Here is a 22,412-nt window from a genome sequence, read left to right as displayed (position 1 = left end):
GACCAGGGGTCAAGTCATTCAACTCATTAACTACGTGAAAAGTGAGGTCACGTAAACAACCTTTATTAGCCTCTGTTGTCTCTTGAAAGTAATGATTATCTTTGGATGGTGAGTTGGGATATAGACCTGTGAGTTCATCTGTATAGGAACTCCCAGTGAGGGGACTCTACCAATGCATAGTAGTACCCATATTGTAGTTTTTACTCTTAGGAACATGCTCAGGGTAACACAGCCAGTGTATGTCAAAGGCAAGACTTGAACCCAAGTCTTCCTGACTCTTGGGGTCTCAACCCAGGATCAAATGAGTTACTCTATATGAAGTGCCTTGCAAACCTTAAAGTATTGTATAAATATTAGCTATTATTAATATTACACACTATCTCATGAAAATTGAATATAGAAATGATAAAATGTTTGTCCACGTGTTTCCTTCCCTGTAAACTTCAAGAATTAAATATATTAACAGTTTTCAATCTACCCATGTTTGCTTGCCTGGGGACAGCTGAACCGAGTCCTGACATGTTTCTTTTCTGTTAGAAAATCACAGGTCTCTCTGACACCCCCAACATCTGTGGGACAAGACCAAAGTCAAACATTGAACATTGTTAGAACTAATCTAGAAGAGAACTTCATAGTCACGTGTAATTATATGTGTACATGTGTGTATAACGTATACACATGCTATATGTATATATACATATAAAACCCGCTGCATATATACACATGTATGTCTCTCTCTGTATATACATATGGATACCTATATGTTTTAGAGTGACTGACAAGTTCTCAGGTTGTTTAACTGGTGTGATGGAAATCTTCCCACCTCCCTTTCTCACTCACTGGTAAAGGAGAGGATTCCTAGGAGCAGTTTCTTTTTCTCCCCATATAGAGTCGATGCTGTCACAGTACCTTTCTCCCTCCAAAAACAAATAGATCCTTGCTTTTCCTATCTCATAGGATTGCTCTGACAATCAAAGGAGTTAGGGAATGTGAGAAGCTTCTTGGAAACTCTTTGACCCACTCCTTCTTTAGCATTATATTATTTGGTTTCCAATTAATTTTTAATCTTGCACTGTCCTTAATTAAATGTAATTTTTATTATATCATGATCTGAAAAGGATGTATTTAATATTACTTCCTTCTGCATTTTACTGTGAGATTTTTATCCCTTAATATGTTGGCAATTTTTGTGTAGGTGTCATGTACCACTGAGAAAAGGGTATATTCTTTTCTGTCCCTATTCAATTTTCTCCAGAGGTCTATCATATCTAACTTTTCTAAATTGTATTCACCTACTAAATTTCTTTCTTGCTTATTTGTGGTTAGATTTATCTAATTCTGACACAGGAAGGTTGAGGTCCCTGACTAGTAGTGTTTTACTGTCTGTTTTCCCCTGCAACTCTTTTGACTTCTCCTTTAGAAATTTGGATGCTATATCATTTGGTGCAGATGTTCTCAATATTGATAGTACTTCACTGTCTAGGATACCTTTTACCAAGATGTAGGTTCCTTCCTTTGTCTCTTTTAATTAAATCTATTTTAGCTTTGTTTTTGTCTGAGATCATGTTTGTTACCTGTGCTTTTTCTACTTCAGCCTAAGCATAATATATTCTGCTCCAGCCTTTCACCTTTACCCTGCATGTATCTCTGTTTCAAATGTGTTTCTTATAAAAACCGTATTGTAGGTTCTGTTTTTTAACCCTTTCTGCTATACGCTTTTGTTTTATGGGAGAGTTCATGCCATTCACATTCATAGTTGTGATCACTAATTGTATATTTCCCTTCACCCTATTTTTCCCATTTATTTATATTTTTCCCTCTTTCTCTCTCCTTCTACCCTGTCCCTCCTCACCAGTGTTTTGCTTCTGATCATCACCTCCCTCAATCTGGCATCCCTTCTATCAGCCCCCACTGATTTTCTTTTCCTCTTCCCCTCCTATTTTCCTATAAGATAAGATAGTTACCTATACCAAACTGAGTGCATGTTATTCTTTTTTTGAGTCAAATCTGATGAGAGTAAGGTTCAAACAATGCTCACCTCCCTACATTCTTTCCCTCTACTGTAATAGGTCTTTTGTACCTCTTCACATGATACAATTTGCCTCATTCTGCCTCTCCTTTCCTCTTCTCCCAGTACAATCATGCTTTTCACCCTTAAATTTTTTTAATCATCCCATCAAAGTCAACTTATACCTGCACCCTCTGTCTTTGTATACTCTTTCTAATTGCTCTAAAAGAGACACCATTCTTAAGTTACAGGTATCACCTTCTCATGTAAGAATGTGAAAGTTTAAGTTTATTGAATAACAACTGCTTTTTTCTTTCCTATTTACCTTTTGTGATTCTCTTAATTTTTGCATTTGAAAACTGAGTTTTCTTTCAGCGCTGGTCTTTTCGGCAGGAAAGCTTGAAAATCCTATATTTCATTGGCTATCCATTTTTCCCCCTGAAAGATTATGTTCAGTTTTACTGGGTAGTTGATTTTTGGTTGTAATCCAAGCTCTTTTGCCTTCTAGAATATCATATATTTCAAGCCTTTTGGTCCTTTAATGTGGAAGCTGCTAAGTCTTGTGTAGTACTGACTGTGACTCCTTGGTATTAGAATTGATTCTTTCTGGCTGCTTGTAGCATTTTTTTCCTTGACCTGATAAGTCCAGAATTTGGCTATAATATTCCTTGGAATTTTCATTTGGGGATCTCTTTAAGGAGATGATTGGTAGATTTTTTCAATTATGATTTTACCCTCTGATTCTAGGGTATCAAGGCAGTTTTCCTTGATAATTTCTTGAAAAATGATGTCCAGGATCTTTTTTTTATCATGGCTTTCAGGTAGTCCAATAATTCTTAAATTATCTCTCCTGGATCTATTTTCCAGGTCAGTTGTTTTTCCAATGAGGTATTTTATATTTTCTTCTATTTTTTCATTCTTTTGATTTTTTTGACTGATGTCTCATAGGGTCATTAGCTTTCTATCCCTTTCTATTTGTCCAATTCTACTTTTTTAAGGAGTTATTTTCTTTTTCCAAGATGTTGATTCCTTTTTTCATGATTGTCTTGCATTACTCTCATTTCTTTTCCCAATTTTCTTCTATCTCTCTTATTTGGTTGTTAAAATCCTTTTTGAGCACTTCCAGGAGGCGTTTTTGGGCTGAGAGCAATTTATATTCTCTTTGAGGCTTCAAATGTAGACATTTTGACATTATTGTCCTCTTCTGAGATTGTGTTTTGATCTGCTCTATCACCATGGCAGCTTGCTATTGTCAGGGCTTTCCCCTCCTCGTTTTTCAGTCTATTTTGTGGTTTTTAAAGTTGAGCTCTGCTTCTGTGTTACAGGGGACACTGTCCCAAGTTTCTTATGCTGGGAGCCAGGGGCCTGATCACTAGCTTTCTGTCCCCATGCTCCTGGGGCTAGTGGCTTACCCACTATTCTGGGGTGTCTCATCCTCTAGTTTGTTGTGCCAGGGATTCCAAGGCTAGAAGTGTGCCTTCTGCCTTGGAGCTGGAGGTCTCAAACCTGATCTGCTGTGATATTGGCCTGCTTAGTCAAGAATATGTGGGTCATTGGTCTGTGCTATAGCCAAGAACCTCCCATTGACTTGCCCAGACACCACCTATGCTGGGTTGTGCTCCCCTTTTACTCAAATGATATAGACCTTTCCTGCAGTCTTTCTAAGTTATCTAGAAATTTGTTTCACCCCATCTTTTTGTGGGTTCTGTCACTCCAGAATTCATTTAGAGGCTTAATTTAACAGTGTTTTGAGGGAAACTGGGGGGAACTTAGGTAACTTCCTGGCTTTTCTTCCCTATCTTGGATCTGATACCTTTGGAAACTCTTAAAATAGAAATGTAAGAAAATTAACATCTAAGCAAACTCTCAGACTAAACCAAAAGAAGCACCAACTATGTGACAGTCACTATGCCAAGTAATGAGAGTATGAAGGGGAAAAAATGTGTGTGTGTGTATGTGTGTGTGCGTATGTGTGTGTGTGTGTGTGTGTGTGTGTGTGTGTGTGTGTGTGTGTGTGTGTGTAGTCTGCCCTAAAGGAACTTACATTTTATTGGGCTTGTATGGTTAGGCATGGAAATTAATATGATAGCTCCCATTTCTGGCAGGTTGAGGTTTGCAAAGTGTTTTTCTCTCAACACCCCATATGGGGTAAGCAGTATAAGTATTACTACCCTTATTTAACAGATGAGGAAAACTGAGACTTTAAAAGTCAAGCTATATAGCCACTGAGCATCTGAAGCAGTATTTTGATTCCTGGTTCCAGGTCCAGGATGCTAAGCACTACACCACGTTACCGCTCTAAGAGCTAGTTCTTGATTTTTCAGATAACGACTGCAATAAAATTCGTGGAAACAATTCAATGATAGTTTTTATGACATTTCAACATCCACTAGCCCAAAGGCAGTCATCCTGCTGTTGATATAGTCAGTGATCAGGAGGAACACATAGAAGTCTCCTTAGCACATACTGGGGCTGCAAGGATCACGTAGAGCATCTCCAAGGGGTAATGAAGTTGTAGCTCCCATTGGCTATCTCAGCCTAGCTAGGGAGGCTTCAAGGATGGAGTCTCTCTTGATATTCCTAATGAGTTTCTTAAGTGATCTCTCTTCTGGCAAAGAAGTCACTCTCTGTCTCTATCCTACTCTCACTTTCCCCCCTTCCTAGCAGACTTACTTACCAGACTTGCTAGTTGGTAATGATCTCTACCTACTTACTCTGAATATTTCCATGTGGAAAGAAATCAAAGCCATAACCTAAATAGAGCAGTAAAGGCTTTGGCCCCAAGCACAAATATTTAACATGTACACTCTTCCCAACAGCTTCAAAATAACCGAGTTTAGCAACAATTAAGTGAGAATAAAGGGAGGAACTAGACCTATAATTTCATTGGTATAGAGAACTCTCAGATGAGGAAACTCCTTCTACCAATGTAGGTTGGCACCTACTTTCCAACTTATGGTTGTGGAGAATTGCTTGGGAACAGTGAAAAGCTCTTTGCCCAGACTCACACAGCCACTATGTATCAAAGGTAGGTCTTGAATCTAGGTCTCCCTATCTCTAAGACTGGATCTCTATTCTTATGCTATGACATCTGAGAATAATCAGTCAATACAAGAAGATATGCCTTCTCATGGGGTAGGGGAGGCCTTTTGTTCATTCTTTAAACTTAATTTTATTGTTTCTTGGTATCTCATGGAATTAGTAGTGACAACTTACCCAATTCCAATTTTTAAGGAGTTATTTTCATCAGTACATTTTCCATTTGATCAATTCTGCTTTTATAAAGTGTTATTTTCTTTAGTATTTTTTGTGCCTCTTTTACCAAGATGTTGTCTTTTCATGATTTTCTTTCCTTGTTCTTATTTCTTTAACTATTTTCCTCTATTATTCTTATTTGATTTTTAAAATACTTTTTTTTAGCTCTTCCAGAAATTCTTCTTGGACTTGTGTCCAATTCCCATTTTTGAGGTTTTGCTTGTAGCTTTTTTGATTTCATTATGTTCTTCTGAATTTGTGTCTTGATCTTTCCTGTTATCACAGTGGATTTTTATGGTCAGGTTCCTTTATTGTTGTTTATTTATTGTTTCCAGACTTTCTTGACTTTGAATTTATGTTAAAATTGAGCTCTGTTCCCAACATAGGGAACTTTTCTGCACTGCTATTTTCAGAGCTAGTTCTGTGGATTTGGAAGTTTTCAGTGATTCTGATGTAGAATTTGAGAAGGGGTCTGGTCACTGATTTCTTCATCTCTACTCTGGTCATTACCCAGAAAGAGCCCCTGCTCCCTTGGGACTGGAAGTGATACTGTTTCTCACAGTCACTGCTCCCTCTTGATCAAAAGTGTTCCTCTCCACCTGTGAACTTGACCCAGAAGTGGGTATATGCAAGAGAATGCCAAACAACTTATAGTCCTGCATCCAGTGCAGGGGTCCTCTGTAACCTCTTTCTGATCAGTTCCCAGATCCCTTTACTGTCTGTAGCTTGAGAGCTCCTGAAGCTGCTACTTCTTCTATCCACCATCTAATGCCACCACTGGTGGTACATCCCTTTCACTCTGACCTTTTTTTGACTCTGCTACTCCAGAACTTGATTTGAGGTATTATTTTAAAGGTGTGTAGAATGTTGGGAGAGCTCAGCTGAGTGTTTACTCTGCCATCTTGGCTCTGCCTTCCAATTTACTTTCTAAAGATCCTATTTTTATTGATATCTTTTGCTTTTAGAAAATAATCATTTTCAAATCCCCCCCCCGCTTTGCCAGCAACTCATCCCTAACAACTAAAGATTTTTTAAAAAGAGGAAAAAACCAGATCAGTTACTTTCTACCAAATGGAAAAGCGTCAAGGATCTTCCCCTGTTGTAACTAATACCCTTGCATTTCTCTGCCTCTGTAGGTATGTCTTTACAGGTATTTACACATTTGAATCCTTAATAAAAATAGTGGCCCGAGGATTTTGTCTGAATGAATTCACCTACCTTCGAGATCCATGGAATTGGCTGGATTTTAGTGTGATTTCCCTGGCGTAAGTAATTCTCAAGTATGTACGTATGTGTGTGCATCTGTGAACGCATGTATACTCATGTTATAGGACCAAAACTTTGGGGAGAAAATGTCAGCTCCTTATGAAGATTATTGCATTTTTGTAATTGTAGCCCCAAGACTTAGCAAAGTGCCTGGCCAAGAGCACGTACTAAATATAGTCTTTTGAGTGAGTGATACTCTCATTTTCAAAGTGACTGGGCCTTCTCTCTTCCTTGGGCTCAAGTCATTTTAGTGTGCTCACTGTAGTAGGGTTTAGTTTTTTCTAAAGGCTCCCCTGGACATGACCAGCGGCAACCAGATGACTTGGGACATAGAGAGGTAGGCCCAAAGTCAGGAAGATCTGAATTCAACTCTGTCCTCAGACTCTTACTAGCTATGTGACCGTGGGCAAGTCATTAAACCCTGTTTGCCTCAGTTTCCTCATCTGTAAGATGAACTGGAGAAAGAAATGGCAATTTCTTTCAGCATCTTTGCCAAGAAAACCCTAAATGAGGTCACAAGGAGTCAGACACAACCGAAAATAATTGAACATAGGACATGGCCAAGAGAAGGAGTGGGACACAGAAGGTGTGTTGGGACAATGATTTGTGATAAAGAGTTAATGTGACATCTTGTGTGGGACTAGGAGTAAAGAAGGGACTAGCTATGTAACCCTAGGCCAGTTATTTAAACCCTCTGTGCCCCAGGCAACTGCCTAAAACAATAAGTTATGTAGGAACATTTTGTACCAGGAGTGTCCCTCCTGCCAATTTAATCACATTGGTGGCCTTAATCTAAACACAAAAACAAAAGCCTGTGAAGGGATCATAAGATCAAAGACACAAAACCAGAAGGGGCCCAAAGGGCTCAGAGTTTGACATTTCATTTTTACAGATGAAGAAAGTGAGGGCCAGGGCCCAAGGCTACTCAGGTAGTGAATAGGAGAGCCAGGATTTGAATCCAGACCCCTGGCACACACAAATCCAACATTCTTTTTTTCTTTTCCCATCCTTGGGGTATCATCAGAAACCATACAAGATGAGGAGGCAGGGAGATAGTTTGCTCACCTGGGAGAGATTACATGGCCCCACTGGAGGATAGAGGCAAAGCTGGGAACTAGAACACATAAAGGGTTGGTCTTCCAAGCATGGATCAAGAGGATCTCCAAACTCTTGGGTCAAGAGAATCCCCTAGCACCTAGCATTGCAATGGATGTTGATTGGTACCTGGGTTGATTAGCAGTAAGAGTCTCCAGGGGCTTAATCCATACTCATTTAACTAAATGAACTAAACACCTTCAATATTTCTATATGAGATAATGTTAGCACAACTGGCACATAGTAGGTGCTTAATTAATGCTTATTCCCTTTTCCTTATCCTTCCTTATATCAAATTTGATTTCAACAAGCATTTATGAATCACCGATTCTGTGCCAGGCACTGTACATTTTTTGTTCCTCAGGACATAAAGACAAAAACTAAACAGACATCTGTGTTGAAATTAGAGGCAGTCAGGAGCCACAGAAGCCTCTGTGGCTCTGAAGCGAATGTTGGGTCAGATCTGTTGTTCAGGATTATCCATTTGATGGTTGTGTAGGGGATGGTCTGGGGAGGGGGGATATGGTGGCAAGAGAACAAGGAGGAGGTTCCTGTGATGGGTAAAAGTTAAGACAAAAGGTCTGGAGAGCAGAGAGGGCAGCATGGACACTCCCTGGGATAGTGCAAATCAGATTCACCTTCCTTTCTTTGAAACGTTCTTTTCGACAGCTTTCTGACACTCCACAAATCCAGTTCATTGCCAAATCTTGCTATTTCTACCTTCACAACATCTCATCCTCCATCACATGGTCATGGTCTACTCTTGTTGTCTCTCCCTTAGACAATGGCAAGAGCCTTCTGATTGGCCTGCTGCCTCCAATCTCTTCCCACTCCAGTCCATCCTCCCCTCAACTACAAAGCAATCTTCCTAAAGCCCAGGTCTAGCCATGTCACCCCTTTCTCAATAAATTCCAATGGCTTCCTCTTGCCTCCAGCATCAAAAAGGAAGTCTTCTGTTTGGCATTTAAAATCCTTCCCTGCCCCTTTCTACATTTCCAACCTTCTTATACTTTACTCTTCAATATGAAACATTCTAGACCACCTTCTGGTCCTCACATTGAAACTTTATCTCCAGTCTCCTTGGTGCTGGCTGTTGTCCCCCATGTCTAAAAGGCTCTCCCTTCTCTCCTTGGTCTCCTGACATCCCTGACTTCCTTCTAGGTTAAGCTCAAGCACCCCCTTCTGCAGAAGACCTTTCTCAGTCTCCTCCAGATAGCAATACCTCTTGAAGTCCACCTTCTGTCTATTCATCTGTCCTGTACATATCTCCAACATATAGTTGTTTGCATGTTGTCTCTCCTCCTCCTACCCACCCCCCTGTATGAGCTCCTTGAGGGTAGGGATTGATGTTTTTTGCTTTTTCTGGTACATACCAACCATTTAATAAATGTTTAATGACTGACCAATTGATTACTGTAATCTGGCAGGTATATTGCTGAAGTTACAGACCTCCGTGGAGTTTCAGCTCTAAGAACTTTCAGAGTATTCCGGGCTCTTAAAACAGTTTCAGTGATCCCAGGTAAGGAGATGGAATTGCTTGTGAAGTGAGCATCTAGGTATCCAAAGGAAGTGGACAACATACTTCCTGGGCGTTTGATCACCTCCTACCACTGAACCATCTGGGAACCAGTGAAGGGCTGCTTGGGGGCTGGGGAGAGAGATGCAATGAGGCCTGCCCTCATCCAGGGACTTCACTCTTCCCAGGGTGGCTTCAGTGCACCTTCCCTGTGTCAAGGCCCACCTGCCCAAATTGTCAACATGAATTTAGGGCTAGACAGCACCATCTTCCTGATGACTGCTTGCCTGTTGGGCACTGTTCTATTGGGCCTGGAGTTGGCCACAATGGATAAAGCCCTGACCTTGGAGTAAGGAAGGCAGGATGAGAACCGACTCTGACACTTAATAGCTGTGAGCCCCTGAGCAATGCTGAACCTCAGTTTCTTTACCTGCAATATTCATTTATCAAGGTTGTTGTGAGTCATAGGTGGGATTCTGGAAGAGGAGCTGGTCATCAATGCAGGTCACGCTGTATTAACACCAGCTGTGGCTACCATTATTCTTCTCATCAGAATCTGTCACTATTCTTATTATAACCTATTCTTCCATTGTCATCAATGGAGTTCCTGTAGAAATGGTCCTGGGACAATTTCCCTTCCTGCCTTCATGCTTTCCTACTTGATGGTCTTTGCACAAGTGGTTAAAATATGTTTTTTGTATTTGAATAAAAACAATGATTTGTAAGCTCATCCTCTGTAAGCCATAAGAGCAACCTCAACTGCTCAGGGAATGACAGGTACTTCACCCTGCTCCCACTTGAGTTTTATCATGACTATTTACCTGGATTGGGGGTCCTATAGATGGGTCACAAGATAAAGAGCCTTTGGCTCTTGAGCTACCCAATGTGTGGGTTTTCCAACAATGCAGGGTCTCGGCCAGGGCATAAGTGCCAATGTGACCTTCCCAATGAAACATGACTGCTATGTTGGCCAAATGACAGTAAGTGATAGCTTCTTTGGCAATCTCATCTATGATACTCAAGAGCCTCAGGGTCCAGACACAGAAAAGCCCCCACTGGTGAAGACAGCCTCAATATTCCAGAGATAAAGCAGAGCTCTGAGACCAAAGTTTGATTTGAAATTGCCCACTCTCTTCTCTAGGTTCTGGGATCATGGGTCACCATTGCCTTTTCCATAGGGCCAGAGAAGGTGTGAGTTTCAGGGGACCCTACAGATCATCTAGTTCAGGAATTCTTAACTTTTTTGTGTCAGGGACACCTCTGAAAGTCAGAATAATATTTTCAAATTCACAAAATAAAATACAGTGGATTACAAAGGAAGCCAATTTTATTGAAATACAGTTATGAAAAATTTTTAAATAAGAAGACAAATTTGTAGACTCCAGGTTAAGAACCACTGAGCAGGTTCAAGTATTTCATTTCCCAGATGAGTTATTTGTCCAAGGCCAGGCAGTTGGTAAGTGGCCAGAGTTACTAGCTTCTAACTCAGGGTTCTGGGCCATACTGTTTCTCTCATCAGCAGAGGGTGATTAAGTTCATTGAAAGGAAAAAATGAATAAATACCAATCTTTTGCTATAGATGGATGTTCTCTGCTACCTGCTGTACATGCTGAGGTCTTACACAAATCAATTCTTGTTTTGACAATGAAGAAGGAGGCCCATGATGGGACCCAAACAGAGGTTTGCTGATTGATCAATTGATTGATTGAGGTTATTTGGAGAGTAGAAATGAAAGAAATGGGATCATCTGTTCACAAACACCCCTCCTGGCCTTGGACCAGAAACACAAGGGGTTAATATTGTTCAGATAATTGTATGAAGTACATGCATACCCATAATGAGCCATGTTGGTACTTGGGACTTATGTCTCAAAATGTGCTTGGAGCAAACAGCAAGAAGAATCAGGAGGGTGAGGGACCCCAGGGCCAAGGTGAGACACTGAAATGTGAGATGCTGCCCCAGGGTGGCCTGGAGCATAGCCTCTAAGAGTACGACACCTGGTATCTTCTTATTTTCTCTGACTATTCTCTGTCTTCATGTGCTGTGTTTCCTTGTGTCCCTGCAGAAGGAGGAAGTGCTGGTAGCACGCTCTAAATGTCAGTTACCTGAGGAATCATCCCAGTTATCCCACCTTAGTTACAGCATTGGAAGCACATCATACAATTTCCATGTTGAAAGAAAGGTTTGGGCTTTCTTTCTGCTCCGAGTCCTCTAAGGTGTTGCTCCTTGATGTCTCTAGGTTTAAAAGTCATCGTGGGTGCCCTGATCCACTCCGTGAAGAAACTGGCGGATGTGATGGTGCTGACAGTATTCTGCCTCAGCGTCTTTGCCCTTGTGGCACTGCAGCTCTTTAAGGGGAATCTCAAGCACAAATGCACTAAGAACTGCACATTCTTTAATGTGACCAGTGATCCCTATGGTGAAAATAAGACGTGGGATTTCTGCAAAAATGACTCTGGTAAATCTGCCATGTATTTTTGAAAGCCCCTTTGTGTTTTGTTTTACAGTTAAAAAATCAGTACAAGATTGCCTGTGGCATTGCTAAAACACTACGCTGGTCTCATCAGTAAGGCCTAAAAATGGGATGGAAAAACCACTGCATAGGCAGAACCATAACTAGGGTAAGACAACTGAGGCACTGGCCGAGTTTGCCAAAATTTATAGGAAACTTACAATGTTGTCACATAGGGAATTTCTTTCCTAGAGAGGTTATATCTTCAGCCTTCTCATGTAGTGACAAGTGCTTTAGCAGTATAGAAAATGCCTGGTTTATCCTGGTACAGTTCTCCCTACCTCCTCACCTACCATCATGGCCATGTTTCAGGTGAACTCCTACTCATCCCTTCCCCTTTCTCCAGGGCTTCAAATTCTTAAATATGGTCCTACCCTAAGACATATTATTACATCTCTCCTGGCCTCAGTATTTCCTTCTGTAAAATGAGCATTGGGGGACATAGACTAAATAATCTCTGAGGTCTCTTCTACGTCTTACATTTTATGACCCTATAATAAAGATGCTCCCAAAGAACACAGGAACTTGCTGTAAGGACTTTCTTTCTCATTGTCTGTGATGACTGTCAGGAATGTAAGGTAAATGGCAATGGGAGGAATGTGGAACATTGAGACAAGTGAAGTTGCACTTCTTAAATTGAATAAATTTTGAAAATGGCCTTTTGCTCTCTAGGAAGTAACTGTTGAAATAATCAGATAGCACCCCCTCTCTTTGACTCCTCTTGGCTCACATCCCTCCCCTTTTGCTCATCTTACAAGATCTCTAAATGCAGCAGTCTAGAAGAGATCAAGTACAGCCCCCTCATTTCACACACAGAGAAACTGAGGCCAGAGATATGAATCAGCTACCCAAAGTCTCAAGCACAGCAGGGCTTTAAACCAAGAGACTTAAGTCCAGGACTCTACAGTGTCTGCTTCCAGCAACCAGACCCTGACAATCAAGTGGATAAGTAAGAGAATCAAAGGCCAAGTTTGGTTTCTGTTCTGTTTCATTCATTTTTTCCTTCGTCCATTCAACAAATATCCCATAGAATGGAAATTCCTTGCAACCAGGAATTGTTGGGTTCTTATCTTTGTATGCCTGGTGCCTAACATAGTTTCTTGTCACATAGTCTGGGTGTAATAAAAACTAGTTAGATTGAAATGAAGTACTAACTATAAACTGGGTGCTGTGCTAGATGCTGAGGATACAAAGACAGATACAAAATGGTGTCCACTCTTCAAGATCTTACATTCAACTGGGGGAAGGGAAATCATACTGTGTAAACAGATCAGTGTAATGAGAAGTTGAAAGTTTCAGGGTTGGTTTGCTTCATGAGGGACATGCATAACATTTTAGTAAAACTGAGATTAAAAAATCTCAGTCTCCAGTCTGTTGAGTTAGAAAGTTCTGTACTGGCCAAATGCATAGACTTAGACACTCTTGGAATGTCCAAGCTGGAAGGGACCTTCATCCTCAACATGTAACCCAGCCTGCCTGGGAACCAGTAGTTAAATAGACTGAGCAATGCTAGACCTTATTTTCACTTAATATTGGTGATTATTTTTGAGGGTTGGTGGTGAGTTGGTTATACATAGATTATTTTCATAAGGAATAATTAATTCTTGGTTGGTGGTGCATATGTGAGCTGGTGCCTTGATGGAAATTCATCCTCAAGTCCAAACCCAATAATAGGGGCCCTTTTCCAATACATCAAACAAGACTGGGAAGCCTGCCAATGGCATGACAGGGCCTAATGATCAGGGGTGGGGAGGGCAGAGGGTAGGGATGAGACTGTGAAATAATAGAGATCTAGGAAGCTCAGGATAGAGAGCTTACATTTCACAGGGAAGCTGGTGAGGATGAACAAGACAGGTTCCGTCACCAAACATTTATAAAGTGTTCACACATAGAAAATACTTCATGTGTGCATTTCCACTCATTCATTGATTTATTCAAAGTACCTGCTATGTGCCTGGTACTTGGCTAGACCTGGGGAATGGTCCTTGCCCTCAAGGAGCTTATAGTTAACATATCAAGTAAAAGTCAGGTGTCAAGGTGTGCAAAGAATTTGAGGTGGGTGAGAAGATGTGAAAAGTCCTGGACAGAAAAGGAGAAAAGAGAAAAACCAGCTGGTAAAAGACTCAGAGGATTTCCAGTCACTCACTAAGCATTTATTAAACTCCCTTTCTGTGCCATGTTCTGTATTATATACAGGAGTACAAAGAAAGGCAAAAGACAGTCAGGAGACAAACTTCAAAACAGTAGGTACCCTCAAGATATGAATAGGATAAATTGGAGGTAATCAGTAAAATTGGTAGGCACTAACATTAAGTTAGGAAAGGCCTCTTGTAGATGGTGAAATTTTACCTGGGACTTAAGGAAACCCTGGAAAGCCAGAGGTGAAGATGAAAGAGAATCTCAGGCTCCAACTTTGTATTTTCACTCCTAAGGGACTAGAGGAAGCCTATTTGGGGCTAGTGTCATATCTTCAAAAAATATTACAGGTCTTAAGCTGTAGATGAGTCGCCTAAGCCCCTTCCCATTACTTTATCATCTACTTAACCTAGACATGGTCATTTCCAAAGCAATTGACACCATTTCACAGTGGACAAGCAGCAAAATGCAGGTCTCCCACTAAACCTACCTTGGACAGTTCCTGAGACCACCAGGCCTCTGATGTGAATTGTACAAACCTTGGACGGCTTCTGCATAGTGTATAAGCATGAAGTTTATGAAGTGTTATACATGTTCTCCCATTTGGTGGTAATTCAAACAAACTTAGATATCTGATCTCTTTGTACAAATCCACAGATCTCAGCTTTCTGCTGCCCACTTCTACTTTCTCTGGGCAATTTGAGGTTCCCAGACACCAACTCCGCTTTTGTGCCTCTGGCCTTGAGCCCATCCAAACACACCTGCTAATACCTTTATTGTCACTCTTGAGTGAATTCCAAATGTGTAATGATACTAATAACTCATTTCTAGAGTGTTTTGAAATTTATCATTCATGTTCCTCAGAACAACCTAATAAGGTACACAGTGCTTTTGTCCCCATTTTTCAGATGACAAAATTGAGACTTGGAGAGATTAAATGTCTTGTCTACGATCATTCCATTAGTGTCAGAGCCAGGATTTGAACTCAGGTCTTTCCTGACTCCAAACTGAGCCCTCTTTGCATTACACAAAGTTGCTAATGTCATATACCCTGAACATTTTGCACTAATAGCAACAATTATACTTCAAGGTTGGCAAAGTACTTTACATATATCTCAGTTTGATGGCTCTATGCAAACAAAAACCACATTTTTTGATTGATTATTTATAATAGTGATGCATTATTTATAATAGCCATTTTGATGTACCATCCAGTTCACTCCCAAGGATTCCCTGGAGAATCTGGATTCCTTGACTCTTAAATGGTCAGTGGGGGAGGGTACGGAAGTTTCCTGAAGGCCTGATTTCCTTCCTTTCCATGTTGTTTAGATTACTTTAAACGCAGGTCTGACACAATGGATTATCTACTCTGTGGAAATGGCTCTGAAGCTGGGTGAGTACATGTTCTATAGCAATGTACTTTTTGTTCATTCAAACAAAGGTCTTGAACCTCTGCTATGTGCAAGGGCCTGAGCCAAGGACGCAGGAGACACAGAGATGACTACGGATTTGGTCTTGTTCTCTATGAGCTTATTGTCTAAGGGGAGAGCTAAGACTTGGGCAAAAAGAGGTGGGGAGAGGAGGGAAGGCTGAACTTACAGGCTGCCTTTTCTGACCTAATACTCCATTTATGGAGATAGTTATAGAACAGAAGGAACCCATACAGCCTGGAGACATCCATGGTCATCCTGAGCCATCCACCAGCTCAGGATGGAGATTGCAGGCCAGGAAGGCTGAGGATTGTGCCAGGCACTCTGGGTCATCTACTAGCTCACAGTACAATGAGCTATACAATGACTTAAAGTCATAGTATCAGTGGTCAGCTTGTAATATATGACCAAACTTACAGATGATGTTTTTTTGGAAATGGGAGAAGTAAGTACCCATGCAACCAACCAGTGTCCATTATTGGACTGTGCATAATAGGCTTCATGAGTGACTTCAATATATGCTAACACATGTTTTATGCGCCTTAATTATTCGTTATGCAAAGAAAAACATGACATAGTGATTAGAGAGCTGGCCTTGGCACCAGGAAGGTTTGGGTTTCAGTTCCACCCACAATGCACAGGGTCTTTAGGAGTCTGGGAAAATCACTTTCAGTGCCTATACACAACTCTCTAAGACGATAGAAGGTATATAGAAGGGGTCAGCCATGATCAGTAGAGGGAGTTTTTTCACCTGGGACTTCCCCATATCTCCAAAATCCCAGGTCCAGTGCCTAGCCTGGATATCCCTAGATTGTTGCTATGCAATATATTTTTACTTCTGGGTTATGTTTCCTTACCAGATATACTAGTAGCCAATGTTATATGTGGACTCTTACTTGTAGCATATTTCTGTTTTCAATCACTGCATACAACTTTGTTATGTGATGCTGGATGCTGTATCCAAGGGTATGCCAGAGTCACCTTGTACGAGCTTGCAAGAGATGATCATTAAATTTTCAGTGTGAGCATTCACCTCATAAACAAGCAAATACTACAAATCAGAGCTTGACTGATTATTTTGCTGATGGTCTAGACTTAAGAAGTGATGGAGAAAGTTTTAATAAAGCAGATTAAAATGAAAAGTGTTTTTACACACATTTTTAGAGAGCTGATTGTTAAACATTTACTGGCATACCCCTGTGTGTATTGCACTGAGATTTCTGTCCTTAGTTTAATGTATTCTATGTTGTAATATGTGCTGTTGGTTACGTGGTATGTAATCTGTTAGTTGTATGCACTAATGTGAACTGGATGCAGTTCTGGTATGAATGTAACGTAGTATGTGTATGCTCATGCATGCTACTTCAGAGTTGGGATAAGTACCTGGAGTTCTGTTATGTATTCATTTAGGCTGCTTAAAATATATATTCAAGTATGCCTCAAGTAATTGGCTAGAACTATAAATTCTTTACTGGAAAGGGGAGAATGTAGAATAAAACAAGGTTTTTCCCTAGTTAAAATACAGTACTGAAGCCTGAGGGTGTGGCTGCTGACAAATACACAAAACTAAGGCTGCAGTAGCGCCAGGTGGGTAGAGACAGGGCTTCTACACTGCCATCCTAGTGTCTTTTACAGGGACTGCAGACTGTGACCTGAGATCTTGGATCTGCGCAATCAAGAAGATTAAAGTAATTTCTTTGAAACCAACATTGTTACTACCAACAATAACAGCTACCATTTACATAGTTCTTTTTTAATATTCATTTTTATTGGTTAATTTATTTACTTTTAGTTTTCAATATTCACTTCCACAAGATTTACAGTTCCAAATTTTCTTCCCATGTCTCCCCTCTACCCACTCCAAGACAGTGTGCATTCGGATTACCCCTTCCCTCAATCTGTCCTCCCTTCTATCATATCTCTCCCTTCTCTTATCCCCTTCCCTTCTATTTTCTTGTAGGGCAAGATAGATTTCTATACCCCATTGCCTATGTGTCTTATTCCCCAGCTGCATGTAAAAACAATTTTAACACTCATTTTTAAAACTTTGAGTTCCAACTTTGCCATCTTCCTCCCTCCCCACCCATCCCCATTGAGAAGGCAAGCAATTCGACACAGATTATACATGTGCAGTCATGAAAAGCACTTTCATAACAGTCATGTTGTGGAAGACTCACTATATTTCCTTCCATCCTATCCTGCCCCCATTTATTCTATTCTCTCTTTCAATCCTGTCCCTCCTCAAAAAGTGTTTACTTCTAATTACCCCCTCCTTTCATTTGCCCTCCCTTCTATACTCCCACTTATCCCCTTCCCTTCTATTTTCCTGTAGTGTAAGATAGACTTTCATACCAAATTCAGTGTGCATGTTACTCCTTCCTTAAACCAAATCTGATGAGAGTAACATTCACTCTTTCCCTCTTACCTCCTCCCTTCCTCTCTATTGAGAAAGCTTTTTCTTCCCTCCTTTATGTGAGAAATAATTTACACTATTCTATTTCTTCCTTTGTCCTTCTCCCAATATATTCCTCTCTCACTCCTTAATTTTATTTTTTTAGGTATCATCTCTTCATATTCAGCTCACCCTGTGTGCTCTCTTTCTCTCTCCCTCTCTTTCTATATATATACATATATACATACACACACACACATATATATAGTGTGCATATCTCTTTTGCCATGCACACACACACACACACACACACACACACACACACACACACACACGCCTCCAACTACCCTAATACTGAGAAAAGTCTCAGGAGTTACAAATATTAGCTTTTTATGTAGGAATGTAAACAGTTCAACTTTAGTAAGTTCCTTATGATTTCTCTTTCCTGTTTACCTTTTCATACTATTCTTGATTCTTGTGTTTGAAAGTCAAATTTTCTATCCAGCCCTGGTCTTTTCATCAAGGATGTTTGCAAGTCCTCTATTTCATCATATGATCACTTTCCCCTTGAAGTATTATACTCAGTTTTACTGGGTAGGTGAATCTTGATTTTAATCCTAGATCCCAGGACTTCTGAAATATCATATTCCAAGCACTTTGATCCCTTAATGTAGAAGCTGCTAGATCTTGTGTTATGCTAATTGTGTTTCCACCATCCTCAAATTGTTTTTTTCTGCCTGCTTGCAATATTTTCTCCTTGATCTGGGAGCTCTGGAATTTGGTTATAACATTTCTAGGAGTTTTTCTTTGGGGATCTCTTTCTGGAGGCAATAGGTGGATTCTTTCAATATCTATGTTACCCTCTGGTTCTAGAATATCAGGACAGTTTTTCTTGATAATTTCTTGAAAGATGATGTATAGGCTGTTTTTTTTATCATGGTTTTCAGGTAGTCCAATAATTTTTAAACTGTCTTTCCTGGATCTATTTTCCAGGTCAATTGTTTTTCCAATGAAATATTTCACATTGTCTGCTATTTTTCATTCTTTTATTTTTGTTTTATAATCTCTTAAGTTTTCATAAAGTCATTAGCTTTCCTCTTCTCCATTCTAATCTTTAAGAACTTATTTTCTTCAGGGAGTTTTTGGACTTCCTTTTTCATCTGGTCAATTCTGTTTTTTAAGGCACTCTTCCCCTCATTGGCTTTTTGGATCTCTTTTGTTATTTGGGTTCATCTATTTTTTAAGGTGTTATTTTCTTCAGCATTTTTGGCCCCCTTTAGCAAGTAGTTGACTCGTGTTTCATGATTTTCTTGCATTGCTCTCATTTCTCTTCTCAACTTTTGCTCTACTTCTCTTTTCAAAATCCTTTTTGAGCTCTTCGATGGCCTGAGACCAATTCACATTTTTCTTGCAGGCTTTGGATGGAGGAGCTTTGACTTTGTTGTTTTCTATTTGTATATTTTAGTCTTTCTTGTCACCAAAGTAAGATTCTATAGTCTGATTCTTTTTCCAGTTTTTGCTCATTTCTCCAGTCATTTACTTGACTTTTGAGCTCTTTTTCAAGGTAGTTCTCTGCTTCTAGTGAGCATGGGGGGTGTACTGTCTGGTGCTGAATTCCCCCACAATCTGTGGGCTTAGCACTCCACCTGCCACTGCCCCTGCTGCTGCTGCCAGAGGCTCCTCCTCTACCCACTCTGCCACCTTGGGGCTGGACCACTCTACTCTCTCACACAGGTCCCACAGTTTTTTCCACGGACCTTCCAACTTGTCCTTGGGGTTTTGGCATCGTGAGTTCTGGGAACCACCACATGTGCCAGTAATTCAGCACCCCTGAGACTTGCTCAGGTCCAGTCTGTGCCAGCATGGCCCATGCTGTACTGTGCTCTGCTTCCATCTCAGGCTGATAGATGCTTCCCATAGACTTTCCAGGCTGTCTTGGGCTACAGGTTTACTTCACTCCATCATTCTGTGGGTTCTGCAGCTCCAGAATTTGTTCAGAGTCATTTTTTACAGGTATTTGACTGGGTTTGGGGGAAGAGTTGTAGCAAGTCCCTGCTTTTACTCCATCATCTTGGCTCCACTTCTACCTAGCTTTTTAAGGTAGTGAGACTGAAGTCAAAGGGAGGAAGGAAAAGGTTTGGAATATTACTGACAGGATTGTCCTGGGGAATCAGTAGGAGAGACTCTTTCTGTCACCTTAGCTAAGCATTCTTGGGCCTCTGCCATCTTTGTGAGGAGACTGTCAGACCGTCTGCATTTCCACTGTTTCTTTTGTAACCCAAGTTTCAAGCCAAGTCTGGAAAATTTTGCCTACTTTGTACACATGACTTCAGAGTGGTGAAGAGAATGCTGAGTGTATCACAAAAAATAAGAAGTAGCTTTGGTTGAGGAACCAGATTCCCCTGAGTGTTGGCTACATTCAAAATCTTTCTTTCTCTTTCCACATGTCTCTCTTTGAAGAGATCCTGGAATTATGTGTGTATTTCTTAGAGAAGAAATAAAGAAGAGTGTTTCTTCTCTTCCAAAGTTCTTGTACAAACTCCATCCCTTGTGCATCCCATCACAGTCAGCATTCTACCCACCAAGCCAGAATCACACATATGTAGCACATGAAACACTTCAGTATTACCTTGAAACCCTGGTTGAAAGTAATTCCATGCTCTATGAGGTGGAAACAGTGACATTTCCTTTGCTTTGGCTGACTCAAACTCTGGTTTGAAGGATGGTCTATAGCCATCGTATCTCTGGGTTTGGGGGAAGAATTGTATGAACTTTGGTGGAAGCCCAAGTTCTTGGCTTCAATTTTACTCAAATTTTTAGCCCCTTTCTCTCTGTGGATTTTCAAAAATGAACAAATCTCCTTTTAATAATAAGACCTGACACATAGGGGTTACAAAATGCTTTGCCACCCTGATCTTATTTGAGCCTCACAAAAGACCTTTGAAGATGTGTTACAGGTAGTAACTTCCCCATTTCATAAATAGGCAGCTACTATCAATAAGCAACAGACTTTCCTGGAGTGAGGGAGGAGCCTTGGACTGGGATGCAGGTTGTTCTCATCTCTGGGGATGGAGTCAGAAAGTAGTAACTGGACAGGATAGACAAGAATTGGGAATTACCTGAAGGGGAAGAGGCAAAGCTTAAGAAGCCTATGTCTGCCATGATAAGTGATGAGAAATGAACCTGGTCTGGAACCAAAGGAGTAAAAAGACAGTCAGATTGGTTGCAGAGTTGGGGTGGGAGGGGCAGATAAGGGATCTAAAGCTATTATTTCTTTGGAGGAGGGAAACTTCCCAAACTGATGGAGGTCAGCAAATCCTCTGTAATTTATTCTTTCAGTAGAGATTTGCCTGGGATACTGAAGGGAAGATGACTTGCCTAGGGTGATACAGCCAATATGCACGAGGCAAAATTTTAAACCAAGTCTGGAGTCTGCCCTACACCATGCCTTGCTACCTTTAAAAGTCTGTTCCTTTAGATACAGATGAGCAAAAGCCACTTCAGGCTGTTAATGACTACGTCAGCATCGTCTCAAGTGAAAGCAGAATATAAATTTCTGATTAAACAGAAGGGCCAAGAGAAGTCAAGTCAGCTGATGCTTGCCCTGCTTTTCACTGCAAGGAAAGATGTCCCTGAGGTGCTCCTTGGCACTAGGGAGGTGCTGTAGTGAAGAGAATTCTGCACCTGGAGTTGAGAAGATCTGGATTCAGATCCTGTGTCTGATATGTATTGGTTATGTGACCATGGGCAAGTCAGCCAACCTCTCTGAACCTCAGCTCCCTCATCTTAATAGTGAGGATGTCTACCACGTGTAGTCCCAAATGCACAGGACAAAATTCTATGAAAGGCTGAAATAGGATAATGAATGGAAAGCACTCTGCAAAATTGAAAGCACTATATAAGCATTATTCTAATTCCTATTTGGTTTTAACCTGATGAAACTGGCAGAAAGGACTTTATGAGCTGGTTCTTGGTGGCTCATGTTCCTGAGCCCAGAGACAAGGGAAGAGTGTGGCACCAGTCCTAGGTTTGACAAGAGACAAGTTCAAGGTTCATGGCAAATTACTTTTCCCTCAACCTTGCTTGGGGCAGTGACCTCAGTGAAAAAAATTAAGAACTTCAAACCCACCAGGCCAGAGCTATAGCTAGGAATTTTCGCCCCTGAGGCAAGCAATAGCATGGAGGGGGGGTGGGGGGTGGGGAAGTAGTCACTATATGGGGAACAAGGAAGAGTAAAGGAGTTTGCTATCCTCTAGTAGCTTTTTGTTTCAACAAATTATTCCTGCAGACTAGGAGCCAAAAGTTGTTGTTCCTAGCTGCTGAAGGTACTCCAGGTACAATCGTCAGAGCCATCATTAAGCATTGTCAGCACCACAAGTAAGCATGGGGCATGAATCAAAGATGCAGGCACAGCCTGGGAAAGGTACAATGAGTATGGACATTGCCTCAGGGAGAGGGCCAGTGGGAAAGCTCTCTTTAGATGCAACCTTGTCCTGATGCTGGCTCTGCACAAGGTCCTCCCACTCTCACCTTCTGTCCTGTTGTTGCCCACAGGAGCTGTCCCGAAGGCTACTTCTGCCTAAAGATAGGAGAAAATCCCGATTTTAACTACACCAGTTTCGACTCCTTTGGCTGGGCTTTCCTGGCCCTGTTCCGCCTGATGACACAGGATTACTGGGAGCGGCTCTACCAGCAGGTCTCTCCCTGGGCCTTGCAGACTCTCCAGTCTCTGATTCTTTTACATGCTTAAGTGGAGAGGTTTGGCTTCATGAGAATTCTAGCAAGTTAAGATGAGCATCAGG

At 41.0% G+C, this 22,412-nt stretch overlaps 1 protein-coding gene across 1 annotated transcript in view; it reads left to right on the top strand.

Moving 5' to 3' along the window:
* The window catches only part of SCN10A (sodium voltage-gated channel alpha subunit 10), an 87,909-nt gene that overhangs the window by 3,442 nt on the left and 62,055 nt on the right, over positions 1 to 22,412 (top strand). The window contains exons 4-8 of the mRNA XM_072650705.1: positions 6,400 to 6,528; positions 9,052 to 9,143; positions 11,380 to 11,583; positions 15,118 to 15,181; positions 22,165 to 22,306. Of these exons, the coding sequence (XP_072506806.1) occupies positions 6,400 to 6,528; positions 9,052 to 9,143; positions 11,380 to 11,583; positions 15,118 to 15,181; positions 22,165 to 22,306 (631 nt within the window). The remainder of the gene's footprint in view (positions 1 to 6,399; positions 6,529 to 9,051; positions 9,144 to 11,379; positions 11,584 to 15,117; positions 15,182 to 22,164; positions 22,307 to 22,412) is intronic.

This window comes from Notamacropus eugenii, chromosome 3, assembly GCF_028372415.1.
Source record: "Notamacropus eugenii isolate mMacEug1 chromosome 3, mMacEug1.pri_v2, whole genome shotgun sequence".
NCBI classification, from domain to species: Eukaryota; Metazoa; Chordata; class Mammalia; order Diprotodontia; family Macropodidae; genus Notamacropus; species Notamacropus eugenii.
This window is presented reverse-complemented; position numbering and strand designations above follow the sequence as displayed.